Here is a 15,528-nt window from a genome sequence, read left to right as displayed (position 1 = left end):
TGCTAGCTTGCGTAAATAAGATTAGTTGCTAAAAGTTCGACATCATTTGAACGCAGCACAGTCAAGCTTGTATGATTGAAGTCTCAGCAGTACTTTAACATAAAACTTCATAAATAAAACAGTAACTTGACACCAGAAATGAGGTGGTAGTGTGTCTATTTATTTCACAGTCCAAAGCACCTCAAATAATCCACTTCTTGTCCCCTCAAACAGTGGAATATATCACTTTTATTCACAGTGATTCTTACGTGGACATGTTTAGACAAGGACGCCAGAACAATATTTGAATCCAACTTGAAAAGAAAAACCAAAACCGACACACAAATTCACATAGCAACACACTTAAAAACAAAAGCAGTGTCAACAACCATAAATTGAGTAAAAAATAGATTTTAATCATTTAAATTGTCTGTCAAAATACAAACATTGCTTAGAGCTTCTAAATAACGTTGAGTGGCTATTTGTCGTAAGTGGCGATGTTAACCGTATACAGTGGCTGTACAAGGAAAGTAGTGATTTATTGTATTGCTATCATTTATATTCACATTCACACCGCAAACGAACCCTGGTCCAATCAGTAATCCTATTCCTATCACCTCCACGTCACACTTATACATAACATACAGTATTAATACCAAGACCCCCCCCCCCCCAAAAAAAAAAAAAGTTGGGCCCCGGGGTTCATCTTCACAGAGTGAAACAGGAAAGGACCATTTTGTAACATGCTAAGGAATTATTGCATTTTCCAAATATTTTGACTTTCCTTTAGGATATTGTCTTAGAATTATGACTTTATTCACGTCATTTTATGACTTGTCATTTTCAGAAAAAATGTTTCCTCATAAATTATGACTTTAAATAATCATATTTCAACTCTGATAATGTTACAAGTTTATTCTCATAACATCACCATTTTTTTCTCTGCAAATGTAGTCTTTATACTTGGAAAAGGACAGCGCTTATCCTCATTAGGGTATGCTGGAGCCTATCCCAGCTGACTTCTGCGAGAGGTGGGGTACACCCAGGACTGGTCGCCAGCCAATGGCAATTTCATATTTTATTTTATTTAGATTCTTTTATTTTTCCATCCATTCTCCTCGACTCATCCGGTTCGGGATGGGGGGCGGGGTCAGCAGTCTCAGCAGGGAAGCCCAGACTTCCTAATCCCGACCACCTACTCCTGTTCCACCAGGAGAACCCCAAGGTGTTCCCAGGTCAGCTTTCATTTTCTCCTATTAAGTTATTCTGGTAAAATTACCACTTTGTTAGTATTTCAACTTTTTCTCGTAAAAGTATGACTTTACTCCCATATTTTGAATTTATTCTGGTCACATGACAAAATTGTCTAAACATTACAATGGGGCCAGTTTGGGCACCCCTGAGCTAAAGGAAGCTCTGCATCTCCATCCCACTGCGGTTTTATCAGCGTAGAATTCAACGTCATTCACTCCGTCACATACACACGCACTCATAAATCCTATAAAGGAACAAATGTATGAAAAATGTTTTCTTAAGAAATTTCCAAACACTTAAGCTGCACAAATACTGTACATTATTCATGGCGAAATTGTCACATTTGCTGGCAAATTGCATGTTGCTATTCACGCCACTGCAACCGCCAAGTGATGAGTGATGAAGGAATATTGTGATTTGAACGTCGGGTACGCAGGTGGAAGTCTACAAGGAGACGGGGGGCTGTAGCGTACGGAGGAGGATACATAGTGTTGCATATGTTGCCCTGAGCCCATTCCAGGCGCTTGACACGTTAAAAGACCAACACACAGGAGCTCGCGCATTCAAGTGCAGCTAAAGGCCTACGGATCGTACAAGACGGACCACGGCGGTGGTCCGATAGGATAAGATCTACTACAGGTCGGGGGGAAGGGGAGAAAATGTTGTTTTTTTTTTTTAAAAGCAAACGAGGCAGAGGCATTCCCGTCTAACCTCGGTGTTGCAACACCGTAAAAAAAAAAAGTCTTGCTCATTGGCTGCAACTGCAAATGGAAGCTTTTTTTTCATGTGCCAACAGGATTCCTAGCAGCTTCTTCCTCTCTACGGCTGACATACCTGGGGGTCCTGAGAGTGGGAAAACTACAGACGCACAACTAACTAGGATGCAACTTAGCATGTTATCCACATTTGGAAGTCCTTATATTGCTTTGAACATATTGCAAGGAAGTCCTAAGAAAAGAAAAAGAAAAGATCATCAAACAAACCTGCCTACAACGGCACACTAAGCTATGGTGAATGAATGCACCCTGTGTACTAAAGTGGACCCTCAAGTCTTGGCCAGATATGTTATGGCTTTCATGAGTCACTGCTGCATTCCTTCCAAAGTTCCAAAGCCGCACGGCCGCCGTCTCATCAGCGCTACATCCGTGTTCTGCGGTGGTCATGCAAGCGCAGGATGATGCTGCGACCAGAGGAGGCCACCGCAAGCAACTCGGCATTCCGTCTTCTATCCGTTCCCAGCCTTCATCCACAACAGACGTGGATCTCGATGGTGGAAGTTTTGAAAGGCGACCGCTTCAGAGCTGGCAGTCAAATTGTTTCTGTCTTTCAAAAGAACCCCCCCGCCCCTCCTCATGAATAATTCTCTAATAAAACGTTTCCTTTGTGACAAAACATAAAGACTAGATGAGAGCACTGCCGCGTCTCTGCGTCACCCCTGCACGAGCGCCTCTAGGGAGAGTCCATCATGGCTTCCAGCATCTCCAGGAATAGTTTGTGCATGGGTATGCCGCCGCGCGTCTTGATGCTGTAGAACGTCGTCAGGGCCCGGCCGGCGGTCTGCCGCAGGAGAGGCAGTGTTAGCAGGAGCCGCCCCGCTCGCTGGGGGTCGTCCGGGCGCCGCTGACACTCCAGCTCCAGCAGGGCCTGGTGGAGGAGGTCCCGCAACTTCTGCACGGCCTCCATGTCCTCGATGTAAACAGAGTCTGACAGAGGGAAGACATGGTGAGCCGCCGCGTGTAATGCAGGGGTGTCCAAAGTTAGTGGCCCACCGCTTTTTTGGCCCTCTAAAATATATTACTTAATTGATATATTTTGTTAAATAATTAAATGCATAAATTAATACTCTCAACATTTTATAATTAAATTTTAATTATTTAGAATTTAATAATTTCATACAAATTATTGTAATTTAATAATTTATTTCATAATGTACTTAAAATAAATTGAAATAATAAATATAACATAATATTAAATATTTATATTAATTAATATTATATTAATGAATAATACACAAATATTATAAATATTTTCAAATGATTTATATTATAAAATATTAAGAGAAAGAAGTTTCAATCTAACGAGAAAGATAACGTAACATTGTTATCTAATATTAGGAAAAATGTAGCATAAAAGTTTGAATATGAAAGAAAATGAACATATATAGGTCACCAAAAAGTTTTGTTGTGTTTACAAGAAATTTGAAATGAAATAAACAACAGCAGAAAACAAAAGCATAATTTTATGAAAGTAAGGTCAACATATTGAGGACAAATTTGCAATATGAAAAGAATCAACTGGTAATATTGTGAGGAACGATGCCATTTTAGTAGTATTTTTTTATATTGTAATATGAAAAACAAAATAAAATGTCATTTTTGGAAAATTAAGTTGCAGAAAAAGTTGTGTTATGAGAATAAAGTCCCTAAATATTATGGCAATAATGTCCTAATTATACGAGAAGAACATTGACAAGAAGAACATTAAAATTAAAAAACACAAAAACAACTGTAAATTTATGAGAATTAAAACAATAATTAAATCAATTTCTATATAAAATAAATACATTTCTATGCTGCTTCTCCTCATCAAATATCTACATCTAGAATTCACATCAAAATATGACAACGCTTTTTACAAGGATAAATATGAGGGAAAAAAACTCTTTAGTGCAGAGCTGAAATATGAACCAAAAAAAAATTTTATTTGTTTTTTTTTTAAGTCGTAATATTACGAACAACAAAACAAAATGTCATTTGGTTGGAGGAAAGTTACAAAATAAAAATATTATATTAAATAATTTTAAATAATAATAATAATAATTTTTGCAAGATGCAAAAACCTTTTCCACATACACATTTCGGCAAACCGTTGCCGTTCATACACCTCACAAGTGTGGCCTATCCAGATGCCAAGTAGACGCCGTTAGTTTTGCAGTGGGTGGCTACAATAAAAGGCCACTCCAAAATGTGCAGTTTAAGTGTAACAAAATTTGGTGTGGCTTCACTCTATGGCGGTTTGCACTTGTGAATAAATGTATTCCAACCATGCTGCCAACCAATATTTTCATAAAGCATAGAAAATCTGTTTACAGCCTTCTAAATATGTTTTTTAACATTAGAGCTCTTCAGATATGCAATAGCACCCCTAAACCCACAGTATAAGCCAATATGGTAGACACAATAGGAGAAAATAAGACATTTTAGGAATAAATAAGACACAGTGTAGACTGACATGTTACCAGTGAGAGAGTTCCTTGATGTTTTTTTCTGTGCAATGCACTTCCTGGTGGTTATTGTCTCATCAATGTAATATCGCCAACTACGTACTACAGCTCACGTAGAATGCATCTTCTAAATACCTTATATTTGCATCTTCACTCATTTGGCCATTTTTATGTTTGAAAATGCTTAATTTAGAATGTATAATTTGCTTAAAATGTGCTAATTTTAGCCTAATAGGCTGTAGAGCAATTATTTATTTAGCATACTCAGCAATACAAATCAACTGCACGTTTCACAGTGGCCTTTTATTGTGACCAGGCTACAGCACATCTGATATTGAGTAGTCTGTGTGATCAGCATCTTGGTGAAGGTGGATGAATGATCAGTGTTCACTAACAGATTTGTGAGCAACAGTTTGACATGTTTGAGTTCAGCTCAGGAAAATTGAGAGCAACAACAACATGCCGTGCTAAGAAGAGGAACTCTACCAAGAAAGCCAATTAGGAATCCTACTAATGTATTCCATTCAACAGCAGAATAGTCTAGAATATTTGGAATACGAGCATCTTGGGCAGTGCATGAGCTTATTGTGTTGTGCGTGTACCTGAGTTAGTGAGCGCGATGGCTTTTAGCATGACAAACTCCTCTCGGTCCACATTAAGGGTGCGGAAGCGTCGGGCGAGTTGACTAATGGCCGCATTTAGCTCCGTCAGGCCGGCCACACGAGACATTTCCTCATCGAGGACGAAATCCTCGGCAAAGACCACCTCATCTTCACAGCCCAGGGAGCGGTACGCTACACCCAGCACCAGCACCTCCAGCCAAACCGACTGTAGCACAGACATCTGGTCCGCTAGCGACAGAGACAGGAAGCCTGGGGAGAGGGGAGGGGGGGTGGCAAACAGAAAAAGGGGGCAGAGTGAAGGATCTGAATGTTAAGAAGGGAAAACTGGCAACAGGCTCTAAATTGAGTGCTGGCAGCAGGGCTTTAGAGTACCCCAATACTGAGATCCACTTGATGCGCACACCCCTAGCATGCAGAACAGCTGGCCCTTCTATGGTGGAACTAATAAGTCATACTGCGCATTTAGCTACTTTATACTGCGTATTGTGGTGCAAGAAAACGCCGGCACCACCAGCTCTCACCAGGAATGTGTTTGGCCCAGCCGATGATGACGACCAGCTCACGGTCAGCAAGGTCACAAAGGGTTGTGAGAGTGCGTTGGGCCGTGTCAGGCTGGAGGGGGTCGGGCATGGCGAACAGCTTTTCTGGCTCGGCGACTAACAGGTGGGACACGATGATGTTGGACGAACCTGTGCGACAAAACACGACATTGTAAGAGGCGATAATTCTGCAGGGCACAAGTGACGCTTTAGCAAACAATACACTCAGAAGAACAGGCAGCCACTCACTATGGTGCTGTCCGCCCTGGTTAGGCACTTTGGAATGTGCTGGAAGCATTATAAACCAGCCCTCTTCATCCTCAAACCCACATAACACACACACACACACACGATGATAGCAATTTGGCAAAGTTTAGCTCCTAACATTAGCCACCATTGACTGTGTAGCCGCTCATAAATATGTCTGCATATCAGCACTCCCGGTACAAAGCGGTCCATCAAGACTCTGCTCGAGCAAGTACAACAGGGCCAACCCTGTCCGCATCTGCTGCAGCAGCACAGCATACCTCTGGCCCAACATTTGAATGCAACATTCCCTTTCAGTGACACAAAAGAATCCTCAGAGCAGTGCAGGAGATGCCGCAGTTTGTTTAGCGGAGCTAATTTTGTAGATAAAAAAAAAATACAAACCCTTTTCATTTTCCTTAGTCAGTGGCAGGGGAACACTCTGGTAAGTCGCATTCTCCACTTCGGGGCGCCTTTTGTACTTCTGTCGTCCACCTCGAACCCGATCAAGACGAACTCCTGCACCACAACACACGGGAAAAGGTGCGTATTTGTTGCATGTGTGGAATAATGGCCGAATCAAATGAAAAGGGCTCCTCTCTCACCTTCTTTCAGCATGCCCACTTTGAGGCACTTGGTGAAGCGGCATGCCTGGCACGCCTTCCTGCGCCTTTTGGTGATCTCGCACTCATTTGAAGCGGGACAGCTGTATTCAATGTTACCTGACGCAACAACAGACCATGATGAGCTGATTAAGTGGACAGTGATGCATGAGCACGTCAAATGAATGAAAGCGACCTTCAATACACCACTCACAGAATGTAACTAGCGATCGATAAAACCAGCTCAATAGTTTGAATTTGCGCTCAAAAAATTCAAAATCTTAGTCACGCTTTAATATTTTCAGACTTCAAATGGCAATTGCACAGTATCCATTCGTTCAATTAATCATAATCACAATCCTTCATTTAAGCTCTCCCGGTCTAGCCATTTAGTTGATGAATGGAAGCTTATTACTGCTTTAATATGCAGTATATTACATTTCATTATACTTTACTATAATACAGTAATCCCTCATCTATCACAGTTAATTAGTTCCAGACCCGACTGTGCTAAGTGAATTTTCCTTATTTATAAATGAAGTATTTTTAGAGCCAGAGAAAAAAAAACCTGTTTTAAATACGCTTTGACATTATTAGAGCCCTCTAGACATGACATAACAGCCCTATAGTCACCTTTACACCACTATTACCCAACATAGTACACAAAATAAGACAATGCACGCACGCACGCACGCCAAATGTGAAAACTGAAAATCATTCACAGTATATTTGTCAAAAAATTGCTTGTTTTGATATAATACCAGCATTTTTTGTGTGTTTATGCTGTGGCGTAGTTGTTTAGATATTTTGGCTAAATTGCTGATACTTTGCTGAAACTTACCTCCAGTATGTTCTACTGCTGATTACTAAAGGGGAATTACTAAAGGGGAAAAAGCTCAAATGGTAGAGCGCTCGCTTAGCATGTGAGAGGTAGCGGGATCAATGCCCGCATTCTCCATAATCTCTTTTACAAATTTCCCCACTGAGGGACGAATAAAGGCATATCTTAATCTTAAAGAACCGAAAAGGGTCGAAACTAACTTTTGTTTCCTGATGAAGGATGAGAGCCTCATCTTTCTTTTGGTGTATATATACCATATCTGTATAGCCCAAGAACACAATATTCTGAGTGACCTGACAAATCATCAAAAATGGCCGGTACCAAGAGGGAGCGAATGGCTGGGATTGAATGAGTTAATAGCGGGCGTTCTAGGGGGCAATAGGCGTGTCCCAGTACGTGTATTCATTACCTGCTTCTTTTTTTTTTAGCTGTTTTGGGGTTTTATGCGAGACCGAACTTGAAAATGAAGCGGTGAAACACAACAAAATGCAAAAAAAATCTCAGGGTGAAAAGGATGCACTGTACCAAAAACACGTAGGTCTTGGCTGGTCTGCAACGCACCATGGTTAGGATCACCTCTGGTTATGAAACATGAAAAGTGTGTCGATATATTGTCAGAATATTAAAACATGTCTCAGCGGAGAACATGGCTGGATAATAAATTTACAGCTAGTAGATTGGCCTGCGTCCCACACCGCACTCCTGTTTACAAATTGAAGTCAAAGCCATCTTTAATTCATGAATCACTGCAATGTGTGTAACATTACGGTTTAATACCAGGGCTGAATCCTAATCCGGGGGGGTGGGTGTCATACCTTGGATGGTTCTCTTGAAGAACGCTTTGCAGGCCTCGCATGAAGCCACCCCATAGTGGTAGCCCGATGCCACGTCCCCACAGACCAAACACAGCCTCTTGGGAAGCGTGCTCAGGGCGTACTTGCAGCGCCCGGCGCCGTTGCCCGTGGACCCCTCGTCGGCGCCGTCGCCGCTCTCGTCTTTGAAGTGGCAACGCAAGGCCGGCGTGTAAAGCGGCGGCGAATAGCGTTTCGTGCAGTCTCCCCGGGTCTCGCCGCCTCCGCTTTGAGAAGAGTCGGAGGAGGCCCCTCCCGGACTGGTCCGACCTCCCCCTCCCCCTTCTGGACTGCTTGGTTCTGCCTTGATGTAGACGTCCGACCGGCGATCCCTGGAAGACATGATGTCTGGAGGGGAAGAAAACAGAAGAATAATATATTAAAATATATTAATATTGTTTTGTACTCCATGATGTAAACAAACAGTGCTTGCAATCTCATTTCAGGGTACTTAAATAAGTTGTTCCTCGCTATATCTTTGTTCAAGTAAATAATTCATAAATGATCTCTGTTACAAGGTTCAACACGGTCTATTATGAATTAAAACTATATATATTTAAGCAAATTGTACGTATTCCTGGCCTAAATTAAGCACTGATGCATAAAATGGCTAAATGAACTAAGTAAATGATCTAAAATACAAATCCAAGAAGAAACATTCAACTTATGAATGTATTATTCTACATTGGCCACTAGGTGTCACCATAACATGGGAGGTGATGGCCAGAAAAGGCCGTTATTGTAGGTTTAAATGATCTCAGTAATAATCGTCACCATAAACCATAACTCGGGCTACTGTTGGGGACAAACCACAACAGGCTATAACTCAACTCGGAACCTCTGACATCACTTCCTGTCCCCCAGGGGAACACGAGCAGTTCACGTCTTAAATGGCTCATTTACTTGTATTATGTCTACTCCATTGGGTAATATCAGAGTAGAGCCATTAAAAACCGCAATACATTTGATGAGACAATAGTCACTGCAGGAAGTACGCTGTTCAAGGAAAAAAAAAACAAGAAACTGTTAACTGCTAATGTCTAATGTGTCTTATTTGCTTTGTTTTTAGCTACCATATAATATTCCGTTTATTAATATTGAATCCTACTTTGCGGATATTCACTTATCACGGCTGGGTCTGGAACCAGCTAACCGCAATAAACGAGGGATTATTGTATTCTGGACCAGTCGATCAAGTATTTCATAGATTACTAAATGACAAAAATTTATATTCAATTTAATATTCAGATTCCAAAAAGCGACAAATCTAGCGACTTTTTCTGCTGTTGATGGCCAATGGAGACTACTGACAGGCGGCTCTGTCTTGCTTGTGGCATTAAAAGAAACACAAAAGAGGCCACAGAAGACAGTTCATTTGTATTTCTAAACATGTTTGTTTTTTGCCACCCACAGCATCCATAAAAATGATAAAAATGCACATGAACCACAGGCAATCATGCTGATTGGAAGGCATTTGCCCCCTCCACAAAGAGACTGCAGCATTGTATATTCAAGTGGACGTTTTCATTATCATAAAGATTGTGGCTTCTGTGGTCAAAGTGTAAACGTTGCCCAACATGGGTGACGGCTCCCTGCCAATAATCAAGCCCCCACTCCAGCCACATAAAGCTTTTATGAATGTGGACCTAATAAAGGATTATCTTACCTTATCAGCCCACCACTCTGACAATCACGACTGAACTACTACGCTTAGCCTTTGCCTGCGGTTGTCACAGAGGTACAAAGTAAACAAAGCTTTGCGGGTTTTTTTGCTGGTTTTCTCAGCTATTATCACGAAGCCTCGCTCAATCAAAACCTTTCACACCTATTAAAAATGCCGCTGTCTTCAAGCATGGCCGGTGTGAAGTCTTTGTCGCCAGCATCTCTGTAAATTAAAATAGCCAAGGTGACTGGATGAAGGTCACGCTGCTCATAAAGCGTGATCGCTCTTCACTTTCCAGGCGCATAACTAATGTTCGTGTGAGGCTGCAAGACCGCTGCAGCAGAGTGCTTTCCTTCATCCTCGTGTCTGTACTTAGAAACCCCTTATGCCTCCCAACACAAAAGTAGCATGATTACAATACATTAAGCGTGTACAGAAAAAGTACTTCTTTTTTTTACCTGTTTGACCTTTGCTTACAATTGCACACATTAGAATGGGACTGTGTGTTTTGTGTCAATAACTTCATGTTCTGTTGTTAAATACGGTTTAAAAACACGGGACATGGTCGCACAACAAAAAGCATGTGATCAAATCTATTATCAAAAGAAAATGACTACCACACTATACTTGCCAATGACTCGCACTTCTCCACACGAGGTTGAAATACGAACAGTTTGATCATATCGAGCGAGTCGCCTTACGCTGCGGCGTGTCGGACACATACCAGAGACTCACAGTAAAGCCAAATGTGTCTTTGACACAGGACGTCATAAAATCTCATGGGGGGCAAGCAGGTGGGTTCCCATTGGTGTCAGAGCGTGGGCCAAGTTACCACTCAATAGACAAAGCATATCCAATATCCATTGGCAATGAGACAGCATGTGGAAACATACGGCTGTGAAATGGTGTAAATAATACACAAAGTACACACTGTATGTACTGCAAGACATGTTGGACATTTGGTACAGTCTTTCTTTAACAACAGTGTGTGAGGATGAGGAGATAAGTCATCTATATTACCTTGCCTGTATCCATGCACCATACAGGAAAGTCAAATCCCAGCTTGCGCCACATATGACAGCATTGTGTATGTTTTGAGATGTATTGCTCCTGTAATAAAACCTATGCAATAGTAGCTAAAGTTAAGAAACATGGGGTCAGAGCAACCCTACTCGCTTTAGAATTTAGTTCATTTTTTTTATAAATACGTCACTGTCCAAATTACACATTAGATATTATAAATGGACAGTCTTGCACAGTCCATCATACGTGCATGCACCATGCTGTCTGCATGGCTCAATGAAGGGCATCGGTTACACGTTGCGTTACATATACAATATGTGCTAATTTTGTTGTCTGGGTAAAAACGGTTGCGCCGTTGCTGACGCGGTTTCTCTGGTGTTGAAACGTAACCATTGAAACGTATCACGTATACTGTACTCTAATGTACCAGCATGCGAGCATTAGCTTCGCGTGTTAGCATTAGCGTCTATATACACCGTGTAAGAGAACGTCAGGTACCCCCGGCTGACTAGCTTGCTGATGCTAAGCGTTAATCCATACAGTCCACGCTATTTACGCGTATTTGTTTGCCACTAACAAACACTATGCTGCGTCTTACCTGGATGCAGATGTTGGTGTGGTGCTTAAATATCCCGACGATGTAATAAAATGACACCAATTAGAACGAAAACCGGCTGCCACTAGCGCCAATGTTACGATGGGCCGGGATGCTAGCTTGCTAGCTAGCTAGCCAAACAGCTGTTCGACCAACAACACTGCACTTGACTCTCCCGGGCTTCTCTATACAGTTATTTGGGTAAAATATAACATGATGATGAAATGATTACCACATATTATTGTAGTTTATTGAAATCCAGATTTAATTATACCCGTAATCGTTTAATTTGCAGAATTGGACGTGCCAGACTAGCAAAAAACATTAAAATGAAAATTTATATATGTTGAGAAGTACAATTAACTTTCTTGTGTTGCTTCTTTTTGTCTTTAAAATGTCACAAACAAGACAGAGCTTTTGAATGGTTGTGGAAGTCGTGAAAAAGTCTCGCTTTTGTTGCGGGCTGCCACCAAATAATGAATGTATGGCAAATGCTTGGATTTTATTTTTAGACATAAATGTTTCATAACATTCTAAATATATATATATTCTTTAATATAAATATAAAAAAATGATTCATTAATTTTTAAGGGGCGACAAGAATTAGTCAGGCTATCCAAGTAATAGGTGACGATAACGCTCCATTTGGTGGTTGTGACTCACCATTGAAAAGGAGAGACAACATAAATATTACGTTTGTCATTTTTGGTGCAACGACAGTCATCGTTCTGGGGAAACACAAGATAGGCCCAAAACTTTATAGCAGTTACTTGGTTCCACGCCCGACCTCGTTAAATTAATTTCCACGATAAAGGATTCAATGTTGATCGAACATTTTACTAGTTAAAAGCCTAGAAAATCTGTTTCTGGCTTTGTAAATATGGTTTAACATTATTAGAGCCCTGTAGACATGAAATAAAACCTTTGGAGTGCCACATTTACACTCCTATTATTCATTGTTTGATTCAATTACTGCCCTCTAGTGACCAGAATACTAAATATCAATTTATTATGACTAATAATAGACCATAATCTACAACAAAACTGTCCATTTATTAATTAATTTCTGACAAAACGAGGTATACAGTATATATATATATTGAAGTGTACTGACAGAACAAACTAGCATTAGTTTCTGTGCTTTTAAGATGGGACTCACGTGGCTCGCGTGTTTTGACCAAAAACAGTGTTGACGGCAACCTACTAGAAACACCTTACACAATCATTTGCAAACAAACAAAACCCAAAGACTACAAAACGCTAACTCTGGGAACAACAATAGGAACCGCCCTCAACTGAAAAAATGCACCGTAAGGTTCTATCAACACTGCCTAATAGCGGTCTTATCACTAACAATAGCTACGAGAACGCATTACCTGTTTGCTGGGCTGGAATTTGAATCCTACACAGTAGACGTGATCCGCGGTGCTCGTTGCAGCTTTCGCTTGTAGACCTCAGATATCAGTCCTGCAACATAAATGTTTTTTTGTATTAAATGTATATAACATGCCTGGGTGTATTCAGATTTATGGACACGACACAACCAAGCCCCCCCCCACACACACACACTCTTCGCCTGTGCTGCGTGATACACTCCAAAGGTCAAAGTCACAGGAATGCTTCAAGGACAGACAGCAAAGCCAACACCTTGTCTCCCACTCATGCTGAAAAGTTTGGCGGTAGCTCTTTGTAAATCATTACATAGGCTAGTGGTGCAAAATGAATTCAAACAAATTCTAGTTTCAGTTTTAAGTCTACATTATGGAGAGTCATATTCGCCTTAACGCTGCTTCCATACTTGGAAGCACCATATGCGGAAAGTACTTCAGAGTACGCATCAAATAAGTGCACTTAAAAGTCACTTAGAGCTTTGCACATGCTGCGCATTGTGGAGGCGCGAGAGCAGGCACCCAGGGGTGACCTTGCTGACTGATCTCCAACCGGTGAAAGGTTAATTGCCTAAGTGGATTATGCCTTCAGATCAGTGATCTCAATCCTGGGCCAGCAGGCTTGGTTACATTCAGAGGTCAGTGTGTTGAGGCGGCAGGAAGAACAAGTCAGAAAATATTCATGTGGACATATGAAGTGTGCGGTGCAGGCACAAGTCCGCTGCATCTTATTCCATACACATTGCAATGTCTGCAATGTTTAGTGGAGGTTTATCAAAGACTTGGGGCTTGGTGGTGGAACTTCAATGCCCTTAATGACGTCGGGACGTGGCCCCTTTGAGAGGCGAGGGGGAGTAAATAAAATGTAAAAAAAAAAAAAGACTACTAAATGATGAATTCTCCTGCGGCTTGTGCACCCTACCCCCAATAACGTGAGCACGCCAACTTCACACTGCCCAGCGGGCATACAAATCAAACAACCGGCAGTACGCGTACAACAGGCGGACACCTGGGGATATTTATATGATTGCATTCCTAATGAGCCGTACATGTGAATTGTGACACTTACCAGGAACAGCGGAAACCGGGCTGCGTTGTCTTAATCTGGAGCCAGGCGGCGTCTTTGGGACTAGCAAATCCACCGTCGTTTTTGTAGCGGTTTCACGGGGTTGTCCGAGCGATGTCGTGTTTCTCACACCTCACGCCGACTTTACCGGGGAGTCTGCGGTGACAACAACCGGCGACATACCGTCTTCCTCGCCTGCTTGAATCCAGACACTGGCGGTGTCAGAAATTCTCGCTTGCTATTCCCACCGCTCTAGCCGTTGTACATAGTCGAGTTCATGACAATGACACGCGACATCCGGTTGTGGACTTTTCACAATAAAACTGAAGAAACTAGCTGTAAGGATACACCTTTTCGCTTCACGGGTTGTACACCACAACACCGGAAAATGAGCGCTTTATCTCTATCGTAAGATGACTCCACATGTGCGTGTATTGGCAGCAGAGGGATAACTCCCAAATGACTGTACATTCATGTTTTTTTGTGTCGGACGATTCCGGTAGAGCTAGTTTCACTCGCGAACTTGGTGGAGCTCAGTGACGTCAGACTGTGTCCCGTGCCTTGGCTCCTCCCTCTGACCGATTTGCGTCTGCTCTCTCCGTGACGTCAGTACGTATCATACAATAGCGTCATCAACTTCATAACGGGGGCAAGCGACTCTTGTAAGAGAATTTAAAAAAAAAGGAGAAAATAGAACAGTTAACTTGAAGTTGCACATGTCCTTGTGCTATCACCAAATCCTAAATCATGCATAACTAGATAATACATATAATATATTAGCCTCCTTATTGAAACTCAATATAATTTAAATAACATTGTCCCTTTGCCTTTACATCAATGAGCCTAAGCTCTATGGGAGTGCTGCAGAGAGAAAGCTAGAGGGTGCACCTCTTTGGAAAATGTAGTCATGCTTCTGGTCTTGTGACTGTGGCTCACCTCACCTCAGTGAGTTGAGAGATGGGACACACCATGTAACACTAACCCAAAATTCAACCCATCTCAGCGCCCCATCTGACAGTCCTGTCCATTTTCAGAATAAGACAACACATTTTTATTTCCAAAGACACGTCTATCTATTGATAGTTGATATTTAGCCCACGGCGTGTGACTAACCAAAACCCCCTCCTTGTAAAGCTGCGTTAAAAAGGTGCGCCTCGCTGTGGTCGGGCGCAAAACGGTGCTGTGGGCGCCGGATGGTCGGGAGGAAAAACTGACGGCAGTGTCACTGCGACCTTGAAGCAAGGTCACCGAGTCTCTGCTGCAGACGCTGCAATTCTGCGGGACTGTGTCATGCTGGTGCAGTGTGCATGAGCAACCTGGCTTTGCAGGCCTGAGAATGACTTTGAATTTGCATATAAATCACAAATATGATTTACTGTTACACGCATTTTACTGCATTCCAAGATTGGATATGTCATAAAGGACGTGCTTGAACTAACTATATTGAATGGGGGGTTCAAAAACATACCGTGAATGCCAGCTGGGCTCCCTGGAGGGCTTCTTATACAGCAGGCCCTGACCTTAGACAGGTGTCAGCTGATAGACTACATATAAATAAGAGGCCTTTGTGCTTGTTGTTCACGCAGGAAAAGCATTACTGCATCAATGAATCATATTTTACACAATTTACAGTAC

At 41.9% G+C, this 15,528-nt stretch overlaps 1 protein-coding gene across 2 annotated transcripts; it reads right to left on the bottom strand.

Moving 5' to 3' along the window:
- Positions 1 to 208: 208 nt before the first annotated feature.
- Positions 209 to 14,161, bottom strand: esrra (estrogen-related receptor alpha). 2 transcript variants are annotated; one of them, XM_058078099.1, is made up of 8 exons: positions 13,897 to 14,161; positions 12,816 to 12,906; positions 8,123 to 8,506; positions 6,470 to 6,586; positions 6,270 to 6,383; positions 5,601 to 5,768; positions 5,059 to 5,328; positions 209 to 2,936 (listed from the first exon to the last, which is right to left on the bottom strand). In XM_058078099.1, exons 3-8 carry the CDS (start codon positions 8,499 to 8,501, stop codon positions 2,683 to 2,685), a joined length of 1,302 nt encoding a protein of 433 aa, XP_057934082.1. In that variant the 5' UTR covers positions 8,502 to 8,506; positions 12,816 to 12,906; positions 13,897 to 14,161; the 3' UTR covers positions 209 to 2,682. The 2 variants fall into 2 exon arrangements, with proteins under 2 accessions (XP_057934082.1, XP_057934083.1); XM_058078100.1 differs by lacking the exons at positions 12,816 to 12,906; positions 13,897 to 14,161 and adding an exon at positions 11,443 to 11,603.
- Between the last annotated feature and the right edge of the window lie 1,367 nt (positions 14,162 to 15,528).

The sequence above is a fragment of the Doryrhamphus excisus genome, chromosome 7 (genome assembly GCF_030265055.1).
Source record: "Doryrhamphus excisus isolate RoL2022-K1 chromosome 7, RoL_Dexc_1.0, whole genome shotgun sequence".
Lineage (NCBI taxonomy): Eukaryota > Metazoa > Chordata > Actinopteri > Syngnathiformes > Syngnathidae > Doryrhamphus > Doryrhamphus excisus.
This window is presented reverse-complemented; position numbering and strand designations above follow the sequence as displayed.